General features: G+C 45.8%; 1 protein-coding gene across 1 annotated transcript in view; it reads right to left on the reverse strand.

Moving 5' to 3' along the window:
* AMDHD2 (amidohydrolase domain containing 2) overlaps positions 1-16,410 on the reverse strand; it is a 47,199-nt gene that overhangs the window by 20,686 nt on the left and 10,103 nt on the right. Inside the window, exons 3-5 of the mRNA XM_068244416.1 lie at positions 16,217-16,356; positions 13,775-13,829; positions 3,218-3,430 (exon numbers count right to left, since the gene is read on the reverse strand). Coding sequence (XP_068100517.1) covers positions 3,218-3,430; positions 13,775-13,829; positions 16,217-16,356 — 408 coding nt within the window. The remainder of the gene's footprint in view (positions 1-3,217; positions 3,431-13,774; positions 13,830-16,216; positions 16,357-16,410) is intronic.

Here is a 16,410-nt window from a genome sequence, read left to right on the forward strand (position 1 = left end):
TGCAGTAGTGTGTCTCTTCTGTGGACAGAGTTTTAGCATGGATCAGAATAATCAGATGACAAGGCAAAAACGGGAACGATTCAATTGTTAGTTTTATTATATAAACTATACATAAAAAATATACATTAAAACTGCCAAACCAATATATCTAGCAGTTGAACAGAATGGTTGGAGAAGAATGAACATAAAAGGGAGAATCATGAAGAATTGTGTGAAAAGTTCAAAATACCATGTTTAGCAGTGTCCAATAAGTGGCAAAGTCTTTGTGCTGACTAATACACAGTATTGCGTTTTGGCCAATGTACTTGCTGGTCTGTCAGTAGATGGAATTCGACAAAGCTGACAGACAAAAGGACACTGGGCTGAGTGGATCACTGGGTTTTACTCACTTTACAGCTAGGAGTGGCTATGATAAGCAAAAGTAAAGCCTTGCTGCAATTGGAGGTTGGGGCAGTCTCCCATTCAGGAGGAAAATCTGCCAAAATCGCTGGTACAAGGATATATCAATACCCATAAGGCATATCAATAAATGGACTGTCAGAAATGGCGTTGCAAATTCACACATATAAAACATTAGTATTAAATTGTAAAGTGTTACTGAGAACTTACTTGTATTGCTCAGCAGCTGTATGTGCGATTTGCGTGCGTGTGTGTGACTGCCCTTACTAACTCCTGATAACATGATCCGGTTAGATGATTAGAAAACCATAACATTTGAAAAAAATATCTAAATTTTCAGTGTTACTGTGGGTTTGCTGACCCTTGTAAAACCAGCTGTGAGCAGAAAACAAATAAGGATCTCTGAGCTCTGGCAGAAGTTTAGAGGTGTGAATCTTGCAGCCACAGAGTCTGGGGAAGTGTGAAGATGGGTTTTGAAGTATGGGAGTTCTGCAGACATTGTTCTTGGGACAAGGCTTTTTTTATTAGAATTTAATTAAAAAAAACAAAACAAAACTGATGGACGGGCAGACAGCAGGGGTGCTTGAAAGAGCTGAGAGCTAAAAGAGAATTAGTTAGTGACAAGATATATATATATATATATATATACACTGTACAGCGCTGCGAAATATGTCGGCGCTATATAAATACTAAAAAATAATAAATAATAATAATAATAATTAGGCCTGGTGCACACCAAAAACCGCTATCAGATCCGCAAAATGCTAGCAAATTTTGAAACGCTTTTTCTTATTTTTCTGTAGCGTTTCAGCTAGCATTTTGCGGTTTTGTGAAGCGTTTTTGGTGTAGTAGATTTCATGTATTGTTACAGTAAAGCTGTTACTGAACAGCTACTGTAACAAAAACGCCTGCAAAACCGCTCTGAACTGGCGTTTTTCAGAGCGGTTTGCGTTTTTCCTATACTTAACATTGAGGCAGAAACGCATCCACAATCCAAAAAATGCCTCACCCCGGGAGTATGCGTTTTGGCAAAACGCCTCCCGCACTGGTGTGAACCACCCCATTGAGATACATTGACCAAGCGGCTGCAGAAACGCTGAAAAAGCCGCTCGGTGTGCACCAGCCCTTAAAGGGGTTGTGTGGGCTCTTTTAAAAATAAAAAATGGACACTTACCTGGGGCTTCTACAAATAACCTGTCCCTCACCGTCACTGAAGAATCTTCCGTTCCCCCGCCGCCGGTCACTGTCTAATTATATGAATGCGCATCCTTGCTCCCACTCGTGTCTCTGGGAGCTTCCCGCACAGGAGCAGTATGAAGTTTTCTTGTACTGTGCCTGCGCAGGAAGCTCCCGGAGACACGAGGAGAAACACGCGCAGTTGCATTAGTCTAGTTAGACTAATGATTAGACGGTGACCGGTGGCAAGGGAACAGAAGATTCTTTAGTGAGGGACAGGTCATCTGCAAGGGGCCGGTAGAAGCCCCAGGTAAGTGTCAGTTTTTGATTTTTAAAGAAGCCCACAGAACCCCTTTAAGCCTTTGCTGCTGTGGCTCTGTTGTGAGACTGTAAATGATATAATGTATTCGATATTTGAGAAATGTGAAACTGAATGTGTCAAAACCATCTATGTCTTATCTCAGGGACGAACAGTCAACGAATGAATGTAAGTGCCACGCACAAACTTCAAAAGTATATACTGTAAGGCAAGATATTATATTGGGCGTATTTCTGCATCTTGGAAAACACAGCATTATATCTCCTTATAGTATGACAGAATTGGTCTTCTATTCTAAGGTCTAAAACTAATTATATATATTTTGTGTGCCTCTGAGGAAGTGGCTTCTTGATGTGAAACGTGTTAGCCCATTTTGCTGTTACTGGAAAATATGGTTGTGAAACTTGAATGTTATTCTACATCTTGTCCAGAGAAAAGAAAATGAATAACGTCATACCTATCTAAACTATTTTATTTTGTGTCAGCTCCTATAAACCCCAGTTTGTGAACACTTTGGCTCACAATATTTATATGGGGCGGAGCATATTCTTATTTTATTTGGGTCTATAAGGTAAGATATTAGCAATCACATCAGTTGTGCATGCTTTGCATTGTGTGTGTGAATCTGAGAGTGGTGTTTAACTGTTTGTACATCTACAGTGCGTATGTGTGTGTGTCTCACAAATTATACCACATGTATGTCTACTGCATGTGCATGAATACTGTATATTATATGAAAGTATGATGCGGCAGGATGCACTTCAGAATCTGAGATGCGTATGGTAGAGGACCTTGTTTTGGCCTTGAGGTAACATAAGCTGGTGACACAAAGCTGGTATAAAAAAGCAGGGCTGTGGAGTCGGTACAAAAATCTTCCGACTCCAACTCCGACTCCTCAGTTTACGAAACCACGACTCCAACTCCGACTCTGGGTACCCAAAATGGCTCAGACTCCGACTCCTTAGTCTAATACTTAACAGGGCTGTGGATTTTGTACAAAAATCATCCGACTCTGACTCCGACTCCTCAGTTTATGAAATCAACGACTCCAATTCCGACTCCGGGTGCCCAAAATTGCCCCGACTCCAACTCTGACTCCACAACCCTGTAAAAAAGGCCAAGATCTCAGCAAGGACAAAACAGAAAAATGAGCCCCTCATGCCAGCCAGTCACAGCTACACTAAAATAGGACGGCATCTATACATGAGAAATTGTAATGCAGTAAACACCCTGCAGACCCCAATAACTAGCATCAGTCAGTCCATTATGAAGTTATCCACCATGAGTACTGCTGCTCCTTATTTGCTAACAGTATAATCTCACCTAAGGAGACACGTATTCCACGGTGCACCAGTTCCTTGATCACCTCTTCACTCCTTCCCATCTCTGGGGCCAGCGTCACAATACTAACACCATCTAATGTGCCATAAGTCTCTAGAACCTCTGGGAAACCTCGTTCACTGAATGAGCGCAGGCAATGTTCTGGATGGGCTCCTTTCTTCTCAGCACTGATATATGGACCCTCTAGGTGAACACCTGCAAGACAATACTCACTGTCATTAAGCATTCAGCATGGGCCACAGAGACCACATAAAACCTAGTTAGTCATTTACCATATGTTGCCTTTCAAGTCAGACTCCACCTCCTGGGGAAACATAAGATGAAAAGGCAATATATACCCCCAGTCACCACTTTCAACCACCAACTGTGTACTAAATGTAAAAAGGGTACAACCAAAGTTAAATAATAAATGAGAGGAAAAAAAAGAAAGAAAAAACAAAATGTGGGAAGTAACACCATCCTGGAAGATTAGCCAGAACACCCTTTTGGTTAAACTAACTTTGTTCGGCCAAATTGTTTGAAAGCAGAATCAGAATCACTTTATTCGCCAAGTGCGACAGGCGCCGCACCCGGATTTATTTGTGGACACATGGCATATTGGCAATGACAAACAGTACGAATAACACTACACATAGTACAATTTATAAAGAGACATTTCAGCATGTTGGCAAGTGACAACAGTGCAAAGTAGCTCTACACATAGTACAATTTATAAGGAAACATTTCAACATATTGGCAAGTGACGTCAGTGCTGGTACCCAACACATAGTACGATTTATAAAGAAACATTGCACCAGAGCAATGACACATCTAGGGGTTGTCACCATATGATGCGATAGTCTATACAGTATTATGCAAAGATGACCAAAGAATACTAGTTTGTGCACTGGTGCCCCTAGGTGCTGAAGGGGCTTAGGAGATGACATTTGGGAGAGGGTCTGAGTTTAGGAGAGTGATCGCTTGAGGGAAGAAAGTGTTCCTACGCCTGGTGGTTTTGGTGTAGATGGACCTGTAGCGGCGTCCCGAGCGTAGGGGACTGAAGAAGTGATTGCCAGGGTGGGAGGGGTCGAGTGTAATTCTATTTGCCCTGGACCTCATTCTGGATGCATGGAGAAGGTCCAAGGGTGGCAGGGGCGACCCAATGATCTTCGCAGCCACATTGATGACTCTCTGGAGTTTGAGCCTGTCCTTTGCATTTGCCCCCGAGTACCAGACGATGATGGAGGAGCAAAGGACAGATTCAATGGTCGCCGTATAAAAACTGGTCAGTAGCTCCCTGGGCATTCCAAACTTCCTCAGTTGCCTCAGGCAGAACAGTCTCTGCTGGGCCTTCTTTTGGGTTGTAGAGGTATTTTCGTCCCATCTCAAGTTCTCCGTGGTGGTGGTGCCTAGGAACCGTGCGCTATGTACCCTGGTGACTTCGGTACCATCTATGATGACCGGGCTGGGCGGTGGGGCGTTCCTTCTGAAGTCCACTATCAGTTCCACCGTTTTTGCTGCGTTTAGAACAAGTTTGTTGTCTGAGCACCACCTGAGAATCCGCTTGATCTCGCTGTGGTATTCCAGCTCCGATTTATCACCCATGAGTCCTACGATAGTGGTATCGTCCGCAAACTTGATGACCTTGACGGTGTCCGCAGAGGAGGTGCAGCTGTTTGTGTACAGTGAGAAGAGCATCGGTGACCGCACACACCCTTGCGGGGCGCCTGTGTTTGTGGTTCTCGCACTGGAGGAACAGTCTCCGAGTCTCACTAGCTGTGTCCTGTTCGTAAGGAAGTCCTTGATCCAGGTGCAAAGGGTTGGGTCAACACCAAGCTGTTCCAGGTCGTCGTGCAGAATATTTGGGCAGATGGTGTTGAACGCGGAACTGAAGTCCAGGAGGAGGATCCTTGCGTAGGTCTTCGGTTTATCCAGGTGTTCAGTGATATGTGCAAGGCAGATGTTAATGGCGTCTTCCACAGACCGATTTGCCCTGTACGCAAATTGTAGAGGATCCAATAGGGTGGCAGTGTGGAGCTTCAGGTAGGAGAGAACTAGTCTCTCGAAGGTCTTCATGATGATCGGGGTTAGGGCGACGGGTCTAAAGTTGTTTAGGTCCGTGACTCCTGGCTTCTTGGGGACCGGGATGATGTCAGCTCTTTTGAAACAGTAGGGAACTTTGCCCAGCTCCAGGGATCTGTTAAAGATGGGAGTGAGGACCGAGGCTAACTGGCCCGCACATGTTTTTAGACAGGATGGGGATATGCCGTCTGGGCCTGAGGCCTTCCTGGTGTTTAGCTTCCGGAGGTGCCGTAGTATGTCGGTCTCCTGGACTGTTACCTGTGTTGGGGGAGTATGGCTAACATGTAGAGGAGGGGAGGGGGGGTGGATGCTTGGGTGAGGGTGTGGTCGTTTGATCCGCCGGGTGAGTGGGTTGTGCCTCGAACCTGCAATAGAATTTGTTGAGATCCTCAGCTAGTGCGGTGCTCGGAAGTATGTGTTGAGAGGGGGGCTTGAAGTTGGTGGCTGCCCTTAGGCCTTTCCAGACCTCCCGGACATTGTTGGACTGGAGGTTGCGACTCAGCTTATCGGAGTAGTCTCTCTTTGCCACCTTCAGCTCTCTTTTCAAGGTGTTTCTGGCCTCCCTGAAGCTCTCCGGTGTTCCAGATTTGTGAGCTTCTTCTTTTTCCCTTCGGAGCCTGCGTAGCCTTCCGTTGAACCAGGGCTTGTTGTTCGGGAAGACCTTGACGGTTTTCGCTGGGATGCATGTCTCCTCGCAGAATCGAATGTAGGAGGTGACATTCTCTGACCATTCCTCCAGGCAGGGGGCTTCCAGGACTGACCAGTCAGTGCTGTCGAAGCAGGCCTAAAGTTGCCCCTTTGCCTCCTCCGTCCACTTCTTCACAGACTTGACTAGCGGCTTTGTGGTTTCAAGTTGTCTTCTGTATGTGGGGATCATGTGGATTAGGTGGTGATCAGAGCTGCCTAAGGCAACACCTGGACCCGAAGGTCCAGATACAGGCCTAAAAGCAACACCTACACTTAAGAGGAGACCGCTAATTCGGGTGCCGCCAAGTAACTTGGGTTCAGGGAAGCGATACATGTACAGAATTGCGCCAACTACGTTGGCCAGATCACCCATCCCCAGCTCTGACACTATTAAAGCATATGGGTTAGGGCTAACGTGGTCCCCCAGCATTACCATACCTCTCTAGTGACCAAAGTTATGTACACAAATGCGATAACCGTTGTCTGAGACAGCTGATAAAAAACGTTTCAGCCAATTGTTATGTGTGTACAGCGGCAGCCGATCGATATTGCTTGGGCATTGCTAAAGATCCATCCTGTCGGATTTTTAACGACCCCTGATGTCCAAGCATGACCGTTTGCAATGCTTTTTATACGCCCCGCTGACCGATTGAAGCCGCTCCGTTGTATGCCGATCATTGTCCCTCTAGCCCCCTCCATAGCAAGTGAACACATCGCTAGCCTCAAGGCTAGGGATGTGTCTGTACAACATCGTGTGTGCACTTCCTTTAACAGCCAGAAGATTGTGAGCCATGAATTTTATAAATTACAAAATCTGCATTTTAATGAATCACAGTACTGAGGCTTTAACCACTTGAGGACCTAGGGCTTTCTACCCCTTAAGGACCGGCCACTTTTTTTCCATTCAGACCACTGCAGCTTTCACGGTTTATTGCTCGCTCATACAACCTACCACCTAAATGAATTTTGGCTCCTTCTCTTGTCACTAATAAAGCTTTCTTTTGGTGCTATTTGATTGCTCCTGCGATTTTTACTTTTTATTATATTCATCAAAAAAGACATGAATTTTGGCAAAAAAATGATTTTTTTAACTTTCTGTGCTGACATTTTTCAAATAAAGTAAAATTTCTGTATACATGCAGCACGAAAAATGGGGACAAACATGTTTTTGATTAAAAAAAAACCCATTCAGTGTATATTTATTGGTTTGGGTAAAAGTTATAGCGTTTACAAACTATGGTGCAAAAAGTGAATTTTCTCATTTTCAAGCATCTATGACTTTTCTGACCCCCTGTCATGTTTCATGAGGGGCTAGAATTCCAGGATAGTATAAATATCCCCCAAATTACCCCATTTTGGAAAGAAGACATCCCAAAGTATTCACTGAGAGGCATAGTGAGTTCATAGAAGATATTATTTTTTGTCACAAGTAAGCGGAAAATGACACTTTGTGAGAAAAAAAAAAAAAAAATAAAAAAAGTTTCCATTTCTTCTAACGTGCGACAAAAAAAAAAAATGAAATCTGCCACGGACTCACCATGCCCCTCTCTGAATACCTTGAAGGGTCTACTTTCCAAAATGGGGTCATTTGTGGGGTGTGTTTACTGTCCTGACATTTTGGGGGGTGCTAAATTGTAAGCACCCCTGTAAAGCCTAAAGGTGCTCATTGGACTTTGGACCCCTTAGCGCAGTTAGGCTGCAAAAAAGTGCCACACATGTGGTATTGCCGTACTCAGGAGAAGTAGTATAATGTGTTTTGGGGTGTATTTTTACACATACCCATGCTGGGTGGGAGAAATATCTCTGTAAATGACAATTTGTTAATTTTTTTTTTTACACACAATTGTCCATTTACAGAGATCTTTCTCCCACTCAGCATGGGTATGTGTAAAAATACACCACAAAACACATTATACTACTTCTCCTGAGTACGGCGATACCACATGTGTGGCACTTTTTTGCACCCTAACTGCGCTTAAAGGGCCCAAAGTCCAATGAGTACCTTTAGGATTTCACAGATCATTTTGAGAAATTTCGTTTCAAGACTACTCCTCACGGTTTAGGGCCCCTAAAATGCCAGGGCAGTATAGGAACCCCACAAATGACCCCATTTTAGAAAGAAGACACCCCAAGGTATTCCGTTAGGAGTATGGTGAGTTCATAGAAGATTTTATTTTTTTGTCAAAAGTTAGCGGAAAATGACACTTTGTGAAAAAACTCAATTAAAATTAATTTCCGCTAACTTGTGACAAAAAATAAAATCTTCTATGAACTCGCCATACTACTAACGGAATACCTTGGGGTGTCTTCTTTCTAAAATGGGGTCATTTGTGGGGTTCCTATACTGCCCTGGCATTTTAGGGGCCCTAAACCGTGAGGAGTAGTCTTGAAACGAAATTTCTCAAAATGACCTGTGAAATCCTAAAGGTACTCATTGGACTTTGGGCCCCTTAGTGCAGTTAGGGTGCAAAAAAGTGCCACACATGTGGTACCGCCGTACTCAGGAGAAGTAGTATAATGCGTTTTGGGGTGTATTTTTACACATACCCATGCTAAGTGGGAGAAATATCTCTGTAAATGACAATTGTTTGATTTTTTTTACACACAATTGTCCATTTACATAGAAATTTCTCCCACCCAGCATGGGTATGTGTAAAAATACACCCCAAAACACATTATACTACTTTTCCTGAGTACGGCGGTACCACATGTGTGACACTTTTTTGCAGCCTAGGTGCGCTAAGGGGCCCAACGTCCTATTCACAGGTCATTTTGAGGCATTTGTTTTCTAGACTACTCCTCGCGGTTTAGGGCCCCTAAAATGCAAGGGCAGTATAGGAACCCCACAAGTGACCCCATTTTAGAAAGAAGACACCCCAAGGTATTCCGTTAGGTGTATGGCGAGTTCATAGAAGATTTTATTTTTTGTCACAAGTTAGTGAAAAATGACACTTTGTGAAAAAAAAACAATAAAAATCAATTTCCGCTAACTTTTGACAAAAAATAAAATCTTCTATGAACTCGTCATACACCTAACAGAATACCTTGGGGTGTCTTTTTTTCTAAAATGGGGTCACTTGTGGGGTTCCTATACCGCCCTGGCATTTTACAGGCCCAAAACCGTGAGTAGTCTGGAAACCAAATGTCTCAAAATGACTGTTCAGGGGTATAAGCATCTGCAAATTTTGATGACAGGTGGTCTATGAGGGGGCGAATTTTGTGGAACCGGTCATAAGCAGGGTGGCCTTTTAGATGACAGGTTGTATTGGGCCTGATCTGATGGATAGGAGTGCTAGGGGGGTGACAGGAGGTGATTGATGGGTGTCTCAGGGGGTGGTTAGAGGGGAAAATAGATGCAATCAATGCACTGGGGAGGTGATCGGAAGGGGGTCTGAGGGGGATCTGAGGGTTTGGCCGAGTGATCAGGAGCCCACACGGGGCAAATTGGGGCCTGATCTGATGGGTAGGTGTGCTAGGGGGTGACAGGAGGTGATTGATGGGTGTCTCAAGGTGTGATTAGAGGGGGGAATAGATGCAAGCAATGCACTGGCGAGGTGATCAGGGCTGGGGTCTGAGGGCATTCTGAGGGTGTGGGCGGGTGATTGAGTGCCCTAGGGGCAGATAGGGGTCTAATCTGATAGGTAGCAGTGACAGGGGGTGATTGATGGGTAATTAGTGGGTGTTTAGGGTAGAGAACAGATGTAAACACTGCACTTGGGAGGTGATCGGACGTCGGATCTGCGGGCGATCTATTGGTGTGGGTGGGTGATCAGATTGCCCGCAAGGGGCAGGTTAGGGGCTGATTGATGGGTGGCAGTGACAGCGGGTGATTGATGGGCGGCAGTGACAGGGGGTGATTGATGGGTGGCAGTGACAGGTGATTGACAGGTAATCAGCGGGTTATTACAGGGGAGAACAGATGTAAATATTGCACTGGCGAAGTGATAAGGGGGGTCTGAGGGCAATCTGAGCGTGTAGGCGGGCGATTGGGTGCCCGCAAGGGGCAGATTAGGGTCTGATCTGATGGGTAACAGTGACAGGTGGTGATAGGGGGTGATTGATGGGTGATTGATGGGTAATTAGTGGGTGTTTAGAGGAGAGAATAGATGGAAACACTGCGGTGGGTGGTGATCTGATGTCGGATCTGCGGGCGATCTATTGGTGTGGGTGGGTGATCAGTTTGCCCGCAAGGGGCAGGTTAGGGGCTGATTGTTGGGTGGCAGTGACAGGGGGTGATTGATGGGTGATAGGTGATTGGCAGGTGATTGACAGGTGATCAGTGGGTTATTACAGGGAAGGCCAGATGTAATTAATGCACTGGCGAATTTATAAGGGGGGGGTCTAAGGGCAATCTGAGCGTGTGGGCGGGTGATTGGGTGCCCGCAAGGGGCAGATTAGGGTCTGATCTGATAGGTAACAGTGACGGTTGGTGATAGGGGGTGATTGATGGGTGATTGATGGGTAATTAGTGGGTGTTTAGAGAAGATAACAGATGTAAACAATACATTTGGGAGGTAATCTGACGGCGGGTTTGCGGGCAATCTAATGGTGTGGGTGGGTGATCAGATTGCCCGCAAGGGGCAGGTTAGGGGCTGATTGATGGGTGGCAGTGACAGGGGGTGACAGGGGGTGATTGATGGGTGATAGGTGATTGACAGGTGATCAGTGGGTTATTACAGGGAAGAACAGATGTAATTAATGCACCGGTGAATTGATAAGGGGGGGTCAGAGGGCAATCTGAGCGTGTGGGCGGGTGATTGGGTGCCCGCAAGGGGCAGATTAGGGTCTGATCTGATAGGTAAAAGTGACAGGTGGTGATAGGGGGTGATTGATGGGTGATTGATGGGTAATTAGTGGGTGTTTAGAGGAGAGAATAGATGTAAACAATGGATTTGGGAGGTGATCTGATGTCGGATCTGCGGGCGATCTATTGGTGTGGGGGGGTGATCAGATTGGTTAGGGGCTGATTGATGGGTGGCAGTGACAGGGGGTGATTGACGGGTGATGGACAGGTGATGGACAGGTGATCAGGGGGGATAGATGCATACAGTACATGGGGGGGGGGTGATCAGGAGGGAGCGGGGGGCAGGGGGGGGATGAAAAAAAAAAATAGCGTTGACAGATAGTGACAGGGAGTGATTGATGGGTGATTAGGGGGGTGATTGGGTGCATACAGGGGTCTGGGGGGTGGGCAGGGGGGGGTCTGATGGGTGCTGTGGGCGATCTGGGGCAGGGGGGGGGGAAAATCAGTGTGCTTGTGCAGACTAGGGTGGCTGCAGCCTGCCCTGGTGGTCCCTCGGACATTGGGACCACCAGGGCAGGAGGCAGCCTGTATAATACACTTTGTAAACATTACAAAGTGTATTATACACTTTGTATGCGGCGATCGTCGGGTTAACATCCCGCCGGCGCTTCCGTATGGCCGGCGGGATGTTGCGGCGGGTGAGCGGCGCCAGGCGGAGGCGGAGGATCGCGTCACGGATGACGCGATCGCTCCGCCCATGCCCATACAAGGACCGCCGCCAATTGTCAATACGGCGGTCCTTGCGGCGTCCACTTCCCGGCCGCCAATTGTATATACGGCGGTCGGGAAGTGGTTAAAGAGACTGTAATGTAAACAAAAAAACCCTCTTGGTGATACTTACCTTGGATCCTAGCGGCTCTTCGTTCAGGGTAGGCAGAGATAGCCGAGCCAGATTGTATCAGCTCTACTGCGCAGGCACAAAGGACTTGCGTCTACGCAGTAGAGCGGATACGATCGGGCTCGGCTATTTCCGCCTTCACCCGAATGAAGAGCCGCTAGTGCGCCTGCGCAGGATTGTGGTAGGTAAATATTTAAAGAGAACCAGAGATGAAGCAACCTCATGTATTTTACCTTATAAATCAGTGGGAACATGACAGTAAACACCTAATCTGCTCTTTGTTACATTGTTCTCTGTTTAATTTGCCTGTTATCACCTCTAAGATAAGAATCCCGACTAAGCAGTCGGTCTAGCTTTGCTACAGAATAATTATAGCCGAGACTGTGTTCTTTGCTGTCTTCAAGTCCAAGCCTGCCCCCTGCTGGCTTTGCTCAGGAATCATTATAGCTGAGTCATTATAGCAAAGCCAGACTCAATGCTCAGTCCGGGATTCTTATCTCAGCTAGATAACAGACACTTTTAGCAGTGAGGATGGAACAGAGAGCATGGTAAATGTTTTCTCTAATGTTCCCACTGATTTCTATGGTAAAATACACAAGGGTGCTTCGTCTCTGGTTCACTTTAACTTGCCGCACTGGGGGGGGGCACCAGTGGACTGCCGGGCCACCGGAGGACGGGGAAGCCTCGTTAGGATCCACAGGCTTCCCCCTCCCAAGGTAAGTATCCCCAGCGGGATTTTTTTACATTACAGATCCTCTTTAATGTACGGATGGTTTTTAATGTTTGGCCTGATGGCTAACTGGCTGGTGAAGCAATGTGTGTCACCTGTATATAAACAATGGGCCTCTACTGTCTTCTCACATAAGAGCAATACTACAATATACAGTAGAGTCTCGTTATAGTAAACTGATATAGTAAACTCAGTCCTCAGGTCCCAGCAACTGCGTCAGGTCCCTTGGAGTTTACTATAAAGGGATTCTACCGGATCTACACTTCATCAGGGACAACATATATCCATATTCCTGTAAAAGTACATTCACACTGAGACACTTTTCTGCAGAGTTTAAAGGGAACCAGAGATGAAGCACCCTCATGTATTTTACTATATAGATCAGTGGGAACATTAGAGAAACACCTACCGTGCTTTGTTTCATTCTGCACTGCACAGCTCGTTTCTTATCAGACCTGATAAAATCCCCGACTGAACATTTAGGCTACTTGCACACCAAGACGTTGCGTTAGGTGCTATGTTAAGGTCGCATAACGTGCACCTAACGCAAGGCCTGGTGCTCTTCGATGTGGACGTCGGAGTGAGCCGCGTTGTGCAGCTCACTCTGGCGTCCGTGATGCGTACTCTTGGACGCATGCGGCATCACGTGGTCCCGCCGGCCAATCGCCGCACAGAGCGGCCGCACCACGTCACTTTGAGTGCAGTGAATATTAATTAGCCATGTGCCTGGCCGCTCTCCGCTCCTCTCCAACCTGACTGAGCATGTGCAAACAGTCTAACGCGGCTTAAGCCGCTTTAACGCCGTAGCATGCTGCACTTTCGGGAGAACGTGCAGCGTTACATGTAACGCAACGTGGGCTGTGTGAACAGCCCACTTGTGTTACATTGCTGTGCTTGGGGGAGCGTTACAGGCTGCACTAACGTGCGCCTGTAATGTCCCTGTGTGTAAGCAGCCTCAGTCTGGCTTTGTTCAGAAATATTTATAGCTCAGTCCGTGTTCTCTCATGTCTTTTCAAGTCCAAGCCTGCCCCCTGCTGGCTCTGCTCAGGAATCACTATAGCTTAGCCATTGTAGCAAAGTCAGACTGAATGCTCAGTTGGGGATTTTATCATGTCTGATAAAAAAACGAGCTGAACGATGCAGAATGAAACAGAAAGCAAGGTAGGTGTTTTCTCTAATGTTCCCACTGATCTATATGGTAAAATACATGAGGGTGCTTCATCTCTGGTTCACTTTAAGCTCTCAGCAAAGCAATTTGTATATATTGAAAACGCGCTGCATGTAGCATTTTTGAAGCAGTGACAAATCACGCAAAACTGCATTTGCATTCCAAGGATGAACAAGGCCTTTTACTTCAGCAGTGTAATCAGAGTAAAAGCCAACAACTTGCAATCTGAATATAAAAGGAAAGTGGACTACCCAGCACTCCGGCTCCCTCCGTCCCTCCATCTGGCATAGAGATCTGAGGAAGCACCTGAGAACAGACAAAAATTTAGGTCAGTATATGCTTGTTTAGGCTTTAACACAATTCCATCCACAACTTCAGCAGAGGAGATATGTTTAAAGCCCCCTCTACACCATTCAATTCCAGACACGATCGATTGAATTCGATTGGATCGAATTAGATTAGATCAATTAAATCCGAATGGGATTCGATCGATCGCATGATCGATTTGCATTGAAAACTAGCCAAAATCGATCACACGATCGATCCCCGATCGGACATTTCGGATTTAATCAATCTAATCGAATTCGATCCAATCGAATTCGATCGATCGCGCCTGGAATTGAATGGTGTAGAGGGGGCTTTACATGTACCAATCAATCTAATGGATGACAACTCCAAGCAGACTTGTGTTAGGGATGATCAATGAGATGCAAATAATTCGGAGTTCATGCAAAGTTATGCAAATTCTGTATACAAATATATGTGGCTGAAAATGGACCAATCAGTTTAAACCTTAGTGGGACTTGATTGGTCCATTTTCAAGCTGCATATATTTGCATACAGAATCTACATAATCCTGCATGAAGTCAGATTTGCATCTCATCATCCCTAGTCTTGCTCCTCCTGTGCACAGCTGCAATTACAGCCCCAGCCACTGGGAATCCCTAGAATGCCTTCCTCACTGTGCACAAAGTTATAAATTGAATTGGTTGGAGTGTCCCTACACAATACAACCCCGATTTTATGAACTAGCAATACAATCTGCAATCTCATCACAAGAGATTTTGTATACTGCCACCATTTTTTTTCTGACAAGGAGTGAGAGGGCTTCTAAAGCCATTTATTCCTGTAAGAGAAAGGTAACCTGCTGGGCGGTCTGGACGAGCTCAGCTCGTCCAGTACCGCCGGAGCCTGCCGCTCAGGCCCTGCTGGGCCGATTTGGCTGAAATAAAAAGCAGCACACGCAGCCGGCACTTTGCCAGCCGCGTGTGCTGCCTGATCGCCGCCGCTTTGCGGCGATCCGCCGCGAGCAGCGGCGAAAGAGGGTCCCCCCAGCCGCCTGAGCCCAGCGTAGCCGGAACAAAAAGTTCCGGCCAGCGCTAAGGGCTGGATCGGAGGCGGCTGACGTCAGGACGTCGGCTGACGTCGATGACGTCACTCCGCTCGTCGCTATGGCGACGATGTAAGCAAAACAAGGAAGGCCGCAATGGGCGCCGGAGGCGATCGGAAGAACGCCTCCGGAGCGCCCTCTAGTGGGCTTTCATGCAGCCAACTTTCAGTTGGCTGCATGAAATAGTTTTTTTTTTTATTAAAAAAAACCCTCCCGCAGCCTGCCTGGCGATCTTAATAGAACGCCAGGCACCTTAACTAGAAATATCACAATAAAACAATCTGGTAACGCCTCTTCAGAAGGAAGGATTCTTTACTCTATTTACTTTATTATTAAAAAATGCATGTATTAGTCACACTGATGTATGTATCTTGCATAATAGACAGAGGACTGTATTCCTTTCCATAAGGACAGGCTGAAATCCAATAGTTAATATAATACTTTGTGGAAACAGCATTGGTCTGCTATAGAAAAATAAAACAGTGTGTGGGGCAGAGTGCCAGCTCCAGACACTGGCATGTATTGCAGGATTAATGGCAATATTATGCCAGCAGAAGTTGGAGAAGATAAGAGCAGAAGGCCAAAGATCACAGATTTAATGCTGCAGACACAGCATAAGAGCAAGGCGAGTTTCTGCATGCTAAAATGAGTGTTAATTGTTTCCCTTACACTAATGAAAGGAACATGGAGGCTAGTTACATTATATTTAGGTAGAAAAACCAACATCAAGTTCAACCCTTTAAAATGCACTACACCTAAACCCAGAGAGTCACAAAGGGCAGAAACTCTACCAATCATAGCTGTGGATGCCCTTCTTAACATTTAATACATGCTTTTAAACATTTTCTGGCTGCCATGCTGATATCTTGCCTTCACCTGGAACAAGCATGCAGTCGAGTCATGTTCCAATTCCTGACCTTTATGCTGGGTACACACTATGAGATTTTATGGTCGATTTACTGTCAGTTCGATTATTTCCAACATGTCCGATTTGCTTTTCGATCGATTTCTGAGCATTTTCCAATCGATTTCCGTTAACTTTACTAGGATCGATCGGAAAATGCTCGGAAATCGATCGGAAAGCAAATCGGACATGTTGGAAATAATCGATCTGACAGTAAATCGACCATAAAACCTCATAGTGTGTACCCAGCATGAGATATAAGCATGTACTTCTGGATTAATGGCAATATTAACATCGTAAGGGCAAAAAACTCGAAAAGTAGAAGTTACCTTTAAAAGAGAATGGCAGCAATTAGAAAATATCACGTGACTGTAGCCCATTAGTGGTGAAGGATTTTACCTTGTGGTAGACTGAGAAGGGCGACGTCACCAGTGTTGGACAGAAAGAGGTCACTCCATGTGACAGGATGTTTTGGGCCACCACTGAAATCCCTTGTTTGACATCATTGTTTTCCTGGGAAAAATCCACACCAAACCCACCTAAGGTTTAAAGGATGATAAAGAGGACTAATTACCGGTAGTTGTTTAATGAAA

Source organism: Hyperolius riggenbachi, chromosome 7 (assembly GCF_040937935.1).
Source record: "Hyperolius riggenbachi isolate aHypRig1 chromosome 7, aHypRig1.pri, whole genome shotgun sequence".
Lineage (NCBI taxonomy): Eukaryota > Metazoa > Chordata > Amphibia > Anura > Hyperoliidae > Hyperolius > Hyperolius riggenbachi.